Source organism: Durio zibethinus, chromosome 2 (genome assembly GCF_047325235.1).
Source record: "Durio zibethinus cultivar Kanyao isolate XHJ-2024 chromosome 2, ASM4732523v1, whole genome shotgun sequence".
Lineage (NCBI taxonomy): Eukaryota > Viridiplantae > Streptophyta > Magnoliopsida > Malvales > Malvaceae > Durio > Durio zibethinus.
Genome location: NC_143163.1, coordinates 8,036,422 through 8,050,945, shown reverse-complemented (window position 1 = coordinate 8,050,945; position 14,524 = coordinate 8,036,422). Strand labels below are relative to the sequence as shown.

General features: G+C 35.1%; 3 protein-coding genes across 9 annotated transcripts; all 3 read left to right on the top strand.

Annotated features, from left to right (window-relative positions):
• Window positions 1-3,762, top strand: LOC111309202 (FAD synthetase 2, chloroplastic-like). 5 transcript variants are annotated; one of them, XR_016330706.1, is made up of 7 exons: window positions 23-519; window positions 718-770; window positions 870-1,005; window positions 1,106-1,281; window positions 2,995-3,059; window positions 3,289-3,437; window positions 3,597-3,762. XR_016330706.1 is itself a non-coding variant. In XM_089749351.1 (6 exons), exons 1-6 carry the CDS (start codon window positions 281-283, stop codon window positions 3,382-3,384), a joined length of 765 nt encoding a protein of 254 aa, XP_089605477.1. In that variant the 5' UTR covers window positions 23-280; the 3' UTR covers window positions 3,385-3,525. The 5 variants fall into 5 exon arrangements, 2 of the variants coding, with proteins under 2 accessions (XP_022763896.2, XP_089605477.1); XR_016330711.1 differs by having other exon boundaries at window positions 3,592-3,762; XR_016330707.1 differs by having other exon boundaries at window positions 3,579-3,762.
• A 1,405-nt stretch (window positions 3,763-5,167) lies between these two features.
• On the top strand, window positions 5,168-9,261 carry LOC111309204 (uncharacterized). Of its 3 annotated transcripts, none has more exons than XM_089749339.1 (6): window positions 5,168-5,411; window positions 6,220-6,356; window positions 6,496-7,383; window positions 7,520-7,625; window positions 8,349-8,554; window positions 8,862-9,261. In XM_089749339.1, the coding sequence occupies exons 3-6, from the start codon at window positions 6,635-6,637 to the stop codon at window positions 9,130-9,132; spliced, it is 1,332 nt and encodes a 443-aa protein (XP_089605465.1). In that variant the 5' UTR covers window positions 5,168-5,411; window positions 6,220-6,356; window positions 6,496-6,634; the 3' UTR covers window positions 9,133-9,261. The 3 variants fall into 3 exon arrangements, with proteins under 3 accessions (XP_089605465.1, XP_089605469.1, XP_089605467.1); XM_089749343.1 differs by having other exon boundaries at window positions 5,181-5,411; window positions 6,614-7,383; XM_089749341.1 differs by lacking the exons at window positions 5,168-5,411; window positions 6,220-6,356 and having other exon boundaries at window positions 6,380-7,383.
• A 3,185-nt stretch (window positions 9,262-12,446) lies between these two features.
• LOC111309201 (uncharacterized) lies at window positions 12,447-14,432 on the top strand. Its single transcript, XM_089749337.1, has 2 exons — window positions 12,447-12,890; window positions 13,246-14,432. The coding sequence occupies exons 1-2, from the start codon at window positions 12,548-12,550 to the stop codon at window positions 14,136-14,138; spliced, it is 1,236 nt and encodes a 411-aa protein (XP_089605463.1). The 5' UTR covers window positions 12,447-12,547; the 3' UTR covers window positions 14,139-14,432.
• The last annotated feature ends 92 nt before the right edge of the window (window positions 14,433-14,524 follow it).

Here is a 14,524-nt window from a genome sequence, read left to right as displayed (position 1 = left end):
GGGGAGGGACGGCCCCAAGGCCAAACAGTTAACGTTGTAAAGCGCAAAGCCGCAGCAGCCCTAGCTGCTACTTCTGCTACTACGATGTAGTTGGAGTTGAAATTGTTGTTCTTATTAGCAGAGGAAGGAGTAAGAACAGAAGAGAAGAAAAGAGCAGAGCAACAACGAACACAACAAATTCCTTTTTACTTCTTTTTATTCATTACTTTAAAACTGCCAAGAACAAAAGTGTCAAAGCAGGAAAGACCCATTTTTGGTTTCAACATTGATAGAAAGTTTGATGATAAAAATGTTCTCTTGTGGCGGCTGTCGCATCTCTCATCAAAATTTAAGATTAGGGTTTTGCTCCGCCAGAATCCTGCAGCTCTCTTCTTTCATGGTTAAACCTCCCTCATTCTCCTCCGCCTCCGCAATTGTTAACAATAATTCTAACCATCGATTCCAATCCCTGTTTGTTTCTTCTTCTAGTCTTCAGTCCAAATCCCCCGGCGACATTCCTATTCTCCCCGATTCTTTCAGGTTCCTTTTTTTATCCGAAAAAATATTTTTAGTAGTAATCTTTTCTAATTTTCAGGATCTGTAAAGTTGCGAATTTTTAATTTTCAATCGAATTTAGTTAAATGGGTGTTCAAAATTGATATAATGTTTTTCTTTGAATTAATTATAATCCAGTATTTTTTTTTTTCAAGAATCTGAATAATTTTCTTTTGTGCAAAGCCAACGTGAAGACGAGCGTGAGCATCCTTCTGAAATATTGTCCTCGGTGGCAGGTTTCGTTTTCCTGTTCTTCTCCTTTACATCTATCTTACCATGATTTATATTTTTATGTGTTAGTATTTTTATGTTATTTATCGGCATCATTCCATTAGGAGGCATAGTTGCATTGGGAAAGTTTGACGCTCTTCACATCGGTCACCGAGAACTTGCAATTCAAGCTTCTAAGGTTGGAACTCCATATCTTTTGTCATTGGTAGGAATGGCTGAAGTCCTTGGTTGGGAGCCTAGGTAATGGTTTTTATATATGTTGGCGAAATGCTGTATAGCTTTTGGCTGTTTTCATTAGCTGCTTCTCATATCTAATGCAACCAAGTATGGTTTTCAACAGGCCTCCCATTGTTGCCCAATGTGATCGTACGCGTGTTCTTTCCTCTTGGGCTCCATATTGTGGTAATGTGGCTCCCAGGGAATTCCAGCTACAATTTGTGGGTGTTAGACATCTTACACCTCGGCAGTTTGTGGAGAAGTTAGCAAAGGAGCTTGGAGTGTGCGGTGTTGTGGCAGGTAAACTAAAAGCTGTGTGACTCTTAAAATTTAATTGTCTCAAAATTACCAAGTAAAAGGTTAATCCAGATATTTTGAAATAGATATTTTCGATGGCTAATTGTCCCAGGTGATAACTATCGGTTTGGCTATAAAGCTGCTGGTGATGCTTCAGAATTGTTGAGGTTGTGTGATGAGTTTGGTGTGGGTGCTTATATAATAAAATCTGTCATGGACAGGCACCAAGATGCCCGAAATATGAATCGTTATGATTTAAAAGAGAGAGGACAAGTTTCGTCTACCCGTGTTCGACATGCGCTAGCTGAAGGTGACATGAAATACGTTTCAGAGCTTCTAGGCCGCCAACATCGTCTGTTATTGGTGGTGAAAGACTGGGAAAGCTTAACTAGTACTAGCAGTAAACATAGGGTGTCAGCTCCAAAATCTTCTTTGCTAAATCTGCCACCCAAAGATGGTTTTTATGATAACTGTTCTCTTTTATTTGGGAAACAAAACCCTGTAACATGTAGAATATCTATTGATACAACACATATCCATCTGGAGGCGGACTGGGTAGATTTTGGTGATTATGATTACTCTAAAACCTTTCAGGTCTTGGGTATTGAATTTGGTGAATTAAGACTTGATTTTGCTTAGTATATATGTGTCAACCTTTTTAGTTTATTTCAGGAAAGTATTTCACGGGTGAAAACTTTCATCCATGTTTTAAAGCAGTTAGCATATATACTTTCCATATGAGAGGGGCCTGGATTTCTTTATCAATTAAATTCTATTTGTATATTGCACACGAATATAGGATACCTATCCCATTCTTTAAGTTGGAAATGAATTATGTTTTCCTTTCCCATGAGCTGCTTTTATTTTAATGTATTGGTTAGGTAGCTGGCTTAAAAATATACATGAATGAGATTGTGTTGGCTTGAAGGATTTTCATTTATCAGTGCTATGCAATATAGGTGAGTGTGTGGACTCTTATACTTTATTGCTGGGGTTTGTTTCCTAATGAATGTTCAGCATGCTTTCAGTTGACTGATGGTTTGTCTGTCCTAGTACATCTTTCTCTACAATAGAATTGAATATTAATTGCACTGAGGCTGGAAGGAAGGAAAAGCAAGTGCTTGGGTGGTCCATAACTATTCGGTAAAGCTTGGGAAACTATATAAGCTGTAGTTTACTTCTGCTCTTGAGAACTATTCTTGTTTTCATTTGTTATAAGTTTTGGAAAGTTAGGGCTTAGATCCATGTTTTTCTTGAGGTATGACAGAAATTGCACCATTTCTTTTTTATTTTTTGGTGAGGCATCTTCCAAGAACATTAGTGATGCCTCATTTATCTTTCTTGAATTTTTTTTTGGAATAGAAGAATGTGTTATATGGCTCATTATTTGGTGAAGGTATTAGATTACAAACAAGTTGAGAAAATATGATTTTTTTTGCCACAATAGAATATGATTTATGTAGATTGGTAATTGGCTTTAAAGTTCTTGGGCTTCATCCCGTCACTTTGATTATATCATTTGAAATTTGATTGCTTTGGTTATTGCTCAACATAGGAGTATTTGAAGATTAATATACAATTTCTGTTGATTAGTTCTTTTGTTTATGGTTTCTAGCTTAGAACAATTATGCAGTACTACCATTGGTTGCTAAATAGTGTTGGGCATTTGTCATGTATTTGTTTGTTTATGTTGCTGATAGTTGGAAAGTTTGACAGCACGGAGTTGCTTCCAAATTTGTTATGGTGAAGAGCTTGGTGGAGTCATCTTTTGCGCTTTAAGAGTAACTTTCTGAAATCAATACATCTTCATCTTGTATGAATTTTTTCAACTTGGGTTTCTTCTCTGGCTGAGTACAATCAGTGCATTGGGCTTTTCTCATGCTTTAGTTTTTCTATTTTATTTTTATGGAACTTTTCTGAGAGAATTTAAGGCTTAATATCTGACTTCAGTCTTAAGATTCCCTCCCCCCCTCTCATCCTGCTGAAAGAACAGTTATTATGGCTTCATAGGAATCTAAGGATATCCAGAATGATAATATCGCGCTGATTGGACGAAAGCTATTCTCTGCAACTGGGTTCAGTGCAACTTCATTCACGTGCAGCTGATGACTTGATAATGTTTTTCTGCAACACGTCTGCATAAGTTTTCTGCATACAAGGTACGAGAAAAACATTAAGGGTTCCGATAAAAATTTCAAACATAGGTTCAACACTTGTTTCATAGGTAAAAAGGTTGCTAGTGTTTAGCAGCTCCCTCTCATTTTGTAATTTGTGTCATCTTGAGCTTTTATGCTTTTTAGATCGTCTTATTAGTGCAGCTGCTGATGGCGTGTTCCAAGGAAGACTCTATGAAACTGTTTTGGATAGCTTCTTCTGCATAGTCAATTGTGCATGGATCAGTGCTTACTATATTGTCCTTATTGTGAGTGTCAAATGCATTTTTTCAAGCGTCATTGCAACTGTACGTTGAGAATTTGATATGTCCATCCCTAGTGTGCATGATTACATACAAGAATTTGTTACGGGTTTTGCTATGCTAAGTGTTGTATTGATATTGGTTATGAATAAAGCCTTGTGCGATCTTGTCTTTGTTTCAACACCCATGTCCTTTGGTCTTCAGTTTGTCATGTTTTACCCAGCTTATCATACAAGTGAAAGAATTTCCTTTCAATATGTGGTTGAATTTCTCGTTGAACTATAACGAGCAAAAACAAAAACAAGAGATGAATCAAAAGCCTTAGAAAGGAAGTGGATTCCATTTCTGTTAAAACTAAATTTGGACAAAATGACATTAAAGAAACGGGAATGGCATCCACTACATAAAACCAAACTTTCGGAAGAGCATATCTTTGTCACATAATAGTTGGGGAGCATATCCACTTTGGATATCCTCGAAACCACTTCCCCTTACAAATCAGGAATCTTTGCCTTTGTTTTTAGCTTTTTCCCTTGAAACGCAAAATTTGCGTGAATTTGCCTCCAGACAAAATGTAGTGGATATCAGATTCCCATTTAGTTGGATGATACGTAGGGATTGGATCAAATTCTAAAAAAAAAATTTATATGATTCATTTTCCAATGATTAGATACTTCTTCCTTTTTTTCTCTTTCTTCATTTCTCTTTTCTTCCTCTTCAAACAAAAAATAAATAAAAAAATTCCTTTCATTTTTCTTCTTGATTTTTAACTAGAAAATAATTTTTTCTAAAAAAAAAAATAGTGGTGGGCATATTAGGTTGATTTAGTAAATAACTGATAAATTAACAACATATAGTATATATGTAGCAAATGAATTGTTAGCGTGAAGTAGAGGCAATTCTAAGAAAACCCTGAAAGCAAACTCCCGTTATTTATTTTCCTTTTCTTACGTTTCATGATTTATGAATTGTTTTAGATATTAATATAATAATATAAAATAATTATATCTAATAATTTATATATTCATCTTGTTATCGTGTTTGTTTATAAAATACAAAAATTAAAATTATTATATGTAATATTAATGTAAGTTTTGTATTTTTAAAATTTTCGATTAAGATTAAAGTTAAATTTATAACATTTAATTATTTTAATTTAAAAATAAAAAAAATATGTAAGCACATCTCTTTTCTTGAATATATATACGAGAGATCAATTTATAAGTATAAAAATAATTTAATTATATATTTTTTAATCATTAAATTTAAAAGATGATATTAAATTATTTTTTTACTTATTTCTCTAAAATTTATTAAAATTAATAATTAAAAAATATAAAATTAAGAAATTTTACGATGATAGAAATTGGTAAATTTAATTATTAATTTTAATAAATTTTAGAGAAATAAGTAAAAAAATAATTTAATATCATCTTTTAAATTTAATAATTAAAAAAAATATATATATATATAGACACACACACGCACATGAGCCAAAGGGATTGAGAAACACAAAAAACAAATATGATTACAGGCAGAGAGCAGAGAGGGGGCGCATTATTTTCGTCCCAAAAACCGAAAGCCACATCCTCTCCCCTTCTTTCATTTTGATTCAAATCAATAACAAAAGGCTCTTTCTTTTTTTTTTTTTTTTTTTTTTTTTTCTCTCAAACAAGAAGAAACAAACCGCTTTCACTTTCACCTACAGCCCATTCAGGTGACTTCTTTTTCTTCTTTTTTGTTTTTCTTTCCTCTCCATTCTTAGTATCTTAATAAGATTATCAACTCAATCCAAATCTCTAGATTATCTTTTAAGGCCTGCATTTTCTTTTTTTTTTTTTCCTTTTTTTTATTTTTATGAATTGGGGTTGGGTTTTGCCTTTCGCGTTTGATTCCGATCGTCCTCAATCCAGTATTTCGTCGTGTTAGGATTCCATCTATTCATATTCAATTATTTTTGTAAATTTTGTTTTCCAAAATATATAAGATTTAAATTTTTTAAAAAAAATTTAAAAATTGACCCGCGAATAAGGTTTTTCGTGTTCATGGTTATCTGAGTTCTACTCGAGTCGTGGTCTAGTTGACTCGCTTCCCATCACCCGATACGTAGGGGTTACAACAGTCATTTCGGTTTTATGGGTCTTCCTTTCTTCTTGCAACTTGTAATTTTGACCGCGTCACGTCACATGTACCGACCCAAGATTCTTGGTTTAGCGCAGCCGCGTCTGTTGAAGTTATCTTTCCTATATTACCCCTATATCCCTTCTGTTCATCCAATAAAAAGGGTGAATTACTCATTGATAAACCCACCCATTCTCAATCCTATTGGGTCAAAAAATGAAGATGACAGGGCAAATCAGTCACGCGGCATTCAGTTATTAGATATGTTTTGAAAACTGGCTGCTGAGTTTGTACACACCCTAAGCACGCGCTGCTTCAATTGACTTTTCATTCCAGTTTAATCTTAATAATTTAATGACTTAAATTTGTGGCTTCATTTTGTTGAATGAAAATATTTCTTGCAGTAATAGCGTGTTTTGGGTACAAGCAAAGGAAGGTTCTTGGTCGGTGGGGGTTGTCTATACAGTATTTGATCGGGCTGTCAATGTCTATCTTTTGAATTGACAGCCCGATTCTCTGTCAACGCTTTTTTATTTAGAAGGTAAGACTAGGCATATACATAATATGCCAACATTTAGCTTGCTTATTGGCTTGACATGTTCTTGTTTTTTGTCCCGTGTTCTATTTCTTAATTTAATTCCATTTGTTGGGTCATAATTGGATACTCTTATTTTGTGCAGGCGATTCTTGTTTTTTAATTTTCTTTTGGTTTTCTGGGTATTGACCAGATTGAGTTTCTTTGACTTTTGGATTGGGTTTTTATGTTTGTTTGAGGCCGGCTTCGTATTGGTATGGTAGGTTCTGTTCTGGGTGTTCAGTATGGGTTCCTTGTCTGGGATCATTCAACGTCCTCTAGTTGCAGCCGCTGCTGTTGCCGTGGCTTCTGTTTCTGCTGATTTTTCTGTTAAACTTCCATCTCCTTCATCGGATATTTGTTCCACCTCAGAACAAATTGAAACTTCCGTATCTAATTCTTTACCAGAATCCAAGTCTTCATTGGTAGGTCGTATATCAGCTTCCAAGCTTGCAAGCCTGTCTTTTGTTAGTGGAATTCAAGTACCTCTACCTAGTGTTAACTTTCCGGTTCCAAATTTGGGCCGGAATTTTGTACCCAATGTGCTGTGTTCTTCTATTGCTTCATCTCCGCTACTAGTTAATTTATATCAGTCAGCAGAGTTAGGTAAAGCATCAAAGCCTGCTGCATTCAAAGAGAGTATCCCTATCTCAACCCCTGACGTTTTGTACAGATGGCATTTGCCAGAGCCAACTTCAATTGATATTTCTGGGACTTCTGATTGTTCATCAGAAAAGTCTCGTACGGTTGTTGTTTTGTTAGGGTGGTTGGGCTCTAAGCAGAAACATCTCAAGAGATATGCAGAGTGGTATACCTCGAGGGGATATCATGCCATTACCTTCACCCATCCGATGATTGACATTATCAGTTACCAAGCTGGTGGGAAAGCTGAGCAGAACATAGACATGCTTGTTAATCACTTGGCTGATTGGTTGGAAGAGGAGCATGGGAAAAACCTGGTTTTTCACACTTTTAGCAATACTGGATGGTTAACGTGAGTTCTCCCTCTTAGTCTCTAACACGCACTTGCAAGCACAGACACAACTGCTGCATTTGTTCATATATGCATGGGGAACAATTTTATCTAATTATCTGAACTGATTTTCCGGTCGGAATTCATCTTGTTGCAGATATGGAGCTATTCTTGAGAAGTTTCAGAAGAAAGATCCTTCTTTAATGGGAAGGATCAGAGGTTGCATTGTGGATTCAGCCCCTGTTGCAGCCCCCGACCCTCAGGTAAATGATACTTAAAGGTGTTTCACATATGCAATTGACTTGATTAATGACATATTGTCCGACTGAGGAAGAGTTTACATATTTTAGCGCTAGCCCTTTATCTTGCAACTTGTCAATTCTACTTTTATCAATAAAATGATAGTTATAACCTCAAATCTTGTAACTAAATTGCTGAATTTATTTGAAAAGGAAAAAATTTTTTTGTGACAATGCAAAATAAGTTATGATTATCAATCAAACCTCTGTATGCTTCCGCCCAAATGTTGATAAGTAAGTTGCTAGTATCCCTTTATCACTCTCTCCCCTAGGTGGATATCCTAAGTATATGGACATTATACAGTCTTTCTTTTCTGGGAGCTTCTTTCAGATTTATTATCCTTAAAGCGTCTGTCTTTGTTGGTGATGGTCTGTACTATGATATGCTAAGTATTATTTGCTCTTATGTACCATTATGTCATTGCTAGTGCTTGTAAAATCGGAAACTGTTTTCTGCCTGATTCATCAAGATACAGAACATTTACTGCTTTGAAAAATGTGTAAAATTGTCAACATTTTGTACAAGAAATTTAGTAGGTTGGCATTTGCTGGAGGATTGTAGGTTTTATATTTGTTTATCCTTTTGGAGTTTTTAGATTTCTTTTGTTTTAAGTTTGGAGTTTGTGTTTCATATTAGTACACTAGAAATGCTTAACAAATCCTTTTTTTGTTAATTCAAATTTCCAGGTCTGGGCTTCAGGTTTCTCTGCGGCTTTTCTGAAGAAACATAGCTTTACAACAAAAGGATTTGCAAGCTCAAGTGAATCAGATATGGGGGCATTAGTTGGCAAAAGAGAAGTCTCAGAACCCAAGCCTGCAGTAACTGAAGCTGCTTTGCTAGTAGTCCTGGAGAAGTTCTTTGGGGTGGTTTTAAATCTTCCTGGTGTTAACAGGTAATGACCCCTTTAAAATTGGCAGAAAGTAATGGATGCTATACCGGTCTGATTGGATAACTAATCTTTGATTCATTGAAAATCTTTCTCTGGGCTGAGAATTATTTGCAGTACACAACTTTTCAGGATTCTCTTTCCCTGAATAAGTATGCATGATATGTACTCTCTCTCTCTCTCTCTCTCTCATGCTTTAGGGCGATCTATGTGTACCTTTTATGATCCTAACAGTCATTCCGATGTTAATTATATACTGGAAGTCATTATACCTTTTAAAACGGACATAACTTGATATTATATCATCTTGCAGGAGGCTTTCTGATGTATTAGGCTTGCTTTCATCCGGACAACCTACCTGCCCACAGTTATATATTTATAGCTCTGCAGATAGAATCATCCCTGCTGATTCAGTGGAATCATTTATAGAGAAGCAAAGGAGATGTGGGCGTGAGGTTCGGGCGTGCAACTTTATCTCCACACCACATGTTGATCATTTTAGAAATGACCCAAAACTGTATACAAGTCAGCTCAGCCAGTTTTTGGAGGACTGTGTGCTTACTTCTTGTTGTAAACATTCTTGATTAAGTACATTGAAGCACTTAACAAAATTCTTCTTTCTTTTTTTTCTTTCCAAAAATGAAAACGACGGTTATATATAGTCACTATGCCTGTAGTCAAAAAGAGGTTATTGAAATCAATTGGTTAAGATCCATTGAGTAGATTCTTACGCTTATTTGAAAAATGTCAATAAAAAGATCAAACTTTATTTATTGGGATTAAGAACAGTTGGGCTGGGAGGAAAGAGGGTCGAAGGAAAATGAAGTATCCCAAGTGTTTGTTCTAAGTTCGGATTGGAGGAAGAACTTAGAGAACAAAATAAGAGAGTTGAAAGAAGAATTGACCTTCTTAATTAGAGGGAGTGAAGGGATATTGACTAAATGATCAAAATAATTTTTGTCTAATTGTCAGCAATTTCTTTAAAATAAAAAACAATTATGCCCTTATAATAAAAAAATATCCCTAACAATATTTACCTAAAAATAATAGTATGAAAATTCAAACAAAAGTTGAGTCGAGGTGTTTGACTTATGTTAGGTTTGGTTGATTTATTAGAATTTAAGGATATATTCAAGTTTAATTTTAAAATATCGATTTTATTGTCTAATTTTTTAGTCACATGAGTGGTTTGAGATAACGGTGCGATGAGATGTTATTTTATTATTTATTTAACGTGAATGATTATTGGGATCCCAATAATGGTTTAACTTTGCTTGCTATTTGGTCAATGTTAATAAACGGTTAACTCGTGACTTTTAGGTTATTTAAGTTAGTTACCCAATAACTGATATGACACTGAATAGTTTTTAATAATGAGATTCTAAATTCATTTTTGTTAAAGAGATTTATACCGAGGTGGATCTATGCTAAGGTGATTTATATCAAAATGAATTTGTGTTGAGTTGTTTTATATCAAGATGAATTTATACCGAAGTGATTTACACAAAGATGAATATATGCTGAGATGATTTTCATCGAGGTGAATTTATGTCAAGGTGATTTATATTGAAGTGAATTTAGTGAATTTAAACTCTCATAAAGATAATTTTATTAAGTGAAGCTTTATTGAAAGAAAATTTATAAATGTGAGCTCTATTACCAAGTTAAGCAATTAGGTTAAGTTGAGCTTTTTTAGTTGATTTGAGCTTTTTGGCTAAACTAATTTTTTATTAAGAAATTGTAGCAAAATTGCTACTTTATCAATGAAATTTGTTCGGGTTGAGTTCTTTTGGCTGGGTTAATCTCTTTTAATCGAGTTAAGTTCTTTTGGTTGAGTTAGTCTTAAAAAAATACTACAAAGTTGATTATCAATGAGATTTGGTCAAGCTGGCAAAGCTAATATTTTATTAATGAATTTTGACTGAATTGAGTTCTTTTGGTTGATTTAACCATTTATAAAGGAAATTTGGTAGAGTTAATATTTTATCTAAAAAAATTGATCGAACTGAGATTTTTTAATTATCTTGAGCTCTTTTAACCGAGCTAATCATTAAGCCTTTTTGGTCGAATTGATCTTTTACAAAGAAAATTCAGTCGAGTTAAGCTTTTTTATCGAGTTGAGCTATTTTAGTCAAATTGATCTTTTTGACCAGAATGACCAAGCTAAATCTTTATGAAAGTAATATATCGAGATGAACTAATTGACCAAAGTGATCAAACTAAGCTTTTACGAAAAAAATTTACCAAGATGAGTTCTTTGGTCAAAGTGATCGAGTTAAGCTTTTATAAAGATATTTTACTAAGATGAACTCTTTGGTTGAAGTGATCAAGCTAAACCTTTATGAAAGTATTTTATCAAGATAAGCTATTTGATCGAGGTGACTGTGTTAAGTTTTTATGAAAGCAATTTACCAAGATCAGCTTTTTGGGTGAGGTGATCAAGCTAAGCCTTTACAAAGGTAATTTACTAAAACAAGCTTTTTTCGTCTAGTTGAGTTTAAGCTCATTGGTCAAGCTATTTTATCGAATTAGGCCTTTATGAAGGTATTTTATAGATCTAAGCTTTTTTGATTGAGCGAAGATTAAGCTCTTTGGTCGAACTATTTTGTTGAGTTGAGACTTTATGAAAGCATTTTGTATATCCGAGTTCTTTTGGTTAAGTTGAGTTCAAATTTTTTGGCTAAGTTGTTTTATTGAGTTTGATCTTTATGAAGATATTTTGTAGATCCGAGCTCTTTTAGTCAAGCAGAGTTCGAGTTTTTAAGTCGAGTTGTTTTGTTGAGTTGGTCTTTTATGATAGTATTTTGTAAATTCAAGATCTTTTAACACAGCTGAATTCGAGTTCTTCAGTTAAGCTATTTTGTCGATGTAGACATTTATGAAGGCATTTTATAGATCTGAGCTCTTTTGGCTAAGTTGAGTTTGAGCTTTTGGTCGAGTTAATTTGTTGAGTTGAGCTTTTATGAATGTATTTTATAGATCTGAACTCTTTTGATCGAGTTAATTTTGAACTTTTAAGTTGAGCTATTTTGTCAAGTTGAATCTTTCTGAAGTTGATATGCAAATAGGGCTAAGCAGAGTCCAAATTTTTTGATTGAGTTGAGTTTAAGCTCTTTAGACAAATTGAGTCCATGCTCTTTTGGTCAATTTGGGTTCAAACTCATTGGTCGAGTTGAGTTCAAGCTCTTTAGCCTAGTTGGGCTTGAACTTTTTGACTGAACTAGGTTAGAGCTCTTTTATTTTTTCGTGGTATCATTTTAAAATTAACTAAAAAATTCTTTTATTTGGTATGCTATTTGTTTGTATTAAATTTGGATTAAAAGAAGAGCTAAGAGATAATAATGAAAAAGTTGGGGAGAAAAACTCTAAGAAAAGAACGAGAGAGTTCAAAAAATCATTCATCCCCTTAATTATAGGAAGTGGAGGGTATTTATACGTGTTAATTTAGATTAAATGATCAAAATATCTCTTATTTAATTGTGAGCCATTTTCTTGAAGTAAAAGAAAATTATGCTTTTTTTAACTCAAAAATGTCCCTAACACCAAGCATACTTGAAATTGAAGTCACTTGACTCGCGGAGCCACAGGCTAGTTGGTCATCGGTAATGAGGCATTCTCCACCCGATTTGGCCAAAACGAAGAATCTATGATTTCCATCGGCAGCTGTATGCAGACCTAAGCTTTTTGGTCGCATTCATTAGACCAAACACCCTACCCCACCATTACCCCCATCATCAGTGGACAATGATTCCTTAACCGACAATTATACTTCATTTTTGAAAAGTCCAAAAAGCCCCTGCAACAATTGCCATAATCCATCCTGTATCAAGGATATGTCCGTATTTTCAAGACCGCGACCTTTGCGTTTTGTCCCACTTACATTTTTCTCACTCATGTAAGGCTTACATTTTTCTCATTTCCATATAGGGTTTTTGTTATTCAACCCTAACCCCCAAATCCTCCCCCCATAATCACCTTTGTTCAATTCTATACCTTTTAATGGCTGCTGCTGTTGCGTCTCCGGTTTGTATAAACGAGACATTGACTGACGATGAGCTGAGATCGATACTGTCAAGGCTGGAAAGTGATAAGGACAAGGAAGTATTCGGTCTGGTCTGCAAGAGATGGCTGCAACTACAGAGTGCCGAGAGAAAGAAGCTCTCCGCTCGTGCGGGACCACACCTGCTCAGCAAGATGGCAGAGAGGTTCACACGTGTGCTGGAGCTGGACCTCTCTCAGTCGGTTTCCAGGTCTTTTTATCCTGGGTTTACTGACTCTGATCTTGCCCTTATTGCTGAAGGTTTCAAGTGCTTGAAGGTGCTCAATTTGCAGAATTGTAAAGGTAGAAGTGTTTGCCTTTGGTTTTATTCTGATGGGTATTTCTTTGTTTTGGTTGGAAATGTTCCTTTTTATTTTTTGTTTTGGAAAGCTTCCTTTTTTATATACAATAATTTAAAACTTTGGTAGCTTTCATGGTTTCATTTTTGTTACTAAAAGCGTGTATTTCTTAACGGATTGCTTGATAGTTCCAATTTGCGGAATTATAAAGATGTTTGGTTTTGATTCTGTTTTAATGGGTGTGTCTCTGTTTCGTCTTGGTATATGTGTGGCAATTGCTTATATAATTTTGCTTTGTAACTTATCTATGTTATATTCTGAAAGGGGGTAATTTTGCATGCGTCCTCTTTTTATGACAGCTATAACGGATAGAGGATTGGCATCGGTTGGTGGTGGTCTTTCTTCCCTTCAGTCATTGGATGTATCACATTGCAGAAAGTTAACAGACAAGGGACTGTCAGCTGTTGCCGAGGGCTGTCATGACCTGAGGAGCCTGCATCTTGCTGGCTGCAGATTTGTCACTGATGGATTATTACTAACTCTTTCTAGGAATTGTAACAATCTAGTAGAGTTGGGCCTGCAGGGATGCACCAACATAACTGACTCTGGACTGGCAGATCTTGTAAATGGTTGTCAACATATTAGGTTTTTAGACATTAATAAGTGCAGTAATGTTGGGGACATTGGGATTTCCAAGGTTGCTGAGGCTTGTTCATCTTCTCTTAAGACACTGAAGATTTTGGACTGTTACAAAGTGGGAGATGAGTCAATATTCTCCTTATCCAAATTCTGTAAAAATCTTGAAACTCTTATAATTGGTGGTTGCCGGGATGTGTCTGATGAGTCTGTAAAGTCATTAGCTGCAGCATGTAAAAATAGTCTGAGGAATTTGCGGATGGATTGGTGCTTAAACATTTCTGACTCTTCATTGAGCTGCATTCTTACTCAATGCAAAAACTTAGAGGCGCTTGACATTGGATGCTGTGAGGAGGTGACAGATGCTGCTTTTCAGGATTTAAGGAATGGTAAAATTGAGTTTGGCTTGAAGGTTTTGAAGGTTAGTAACTGTCCAAAGATTACAGTGTCAGGAATAGGAATGCTTTTGAATCAATGCAATTCTCTGGAATACCTTGATGTTAGGTCCTGCCCTCGTGTAACTAAGGCAGGTTGCGATGAAGCTGGATTAATGTTCCCCGAGTATTGTAAAGTGAACTTCACAGGAAGTTTAAGTGAACCAGATGTCCTTGTTTAAGATCCCGACAGTTTGAACCATTTAGTACTCAGGGAGGAAGCTGTCCTAAAAGTTACAAGCATTTGACCAGGATTCAAAGCCAGTGGAAGTACTATAGCAGGTGAGGGCTTTTTAGCAAATTCATTCCGGTTCTTGCACATGTTATGCATAGAGCTTGGATCGAGCGATGTTTGTTTACTATTACTTGTTTATTGCTAAGCTGAGATGTATATGTATGTTTGGCATGTATATTACTTTGTCCATGGCTTCATGGAATGATGTTCTAATTTGTTCGTAGATCTCCATTTATTTGCATCTTGCCGTGACAATAAAGTTCTTACCAACCAGATTTTCTCTAATTTCGCATGTTTTACTTCAGTCATTCGTATAGGACTAGGAAATAAATG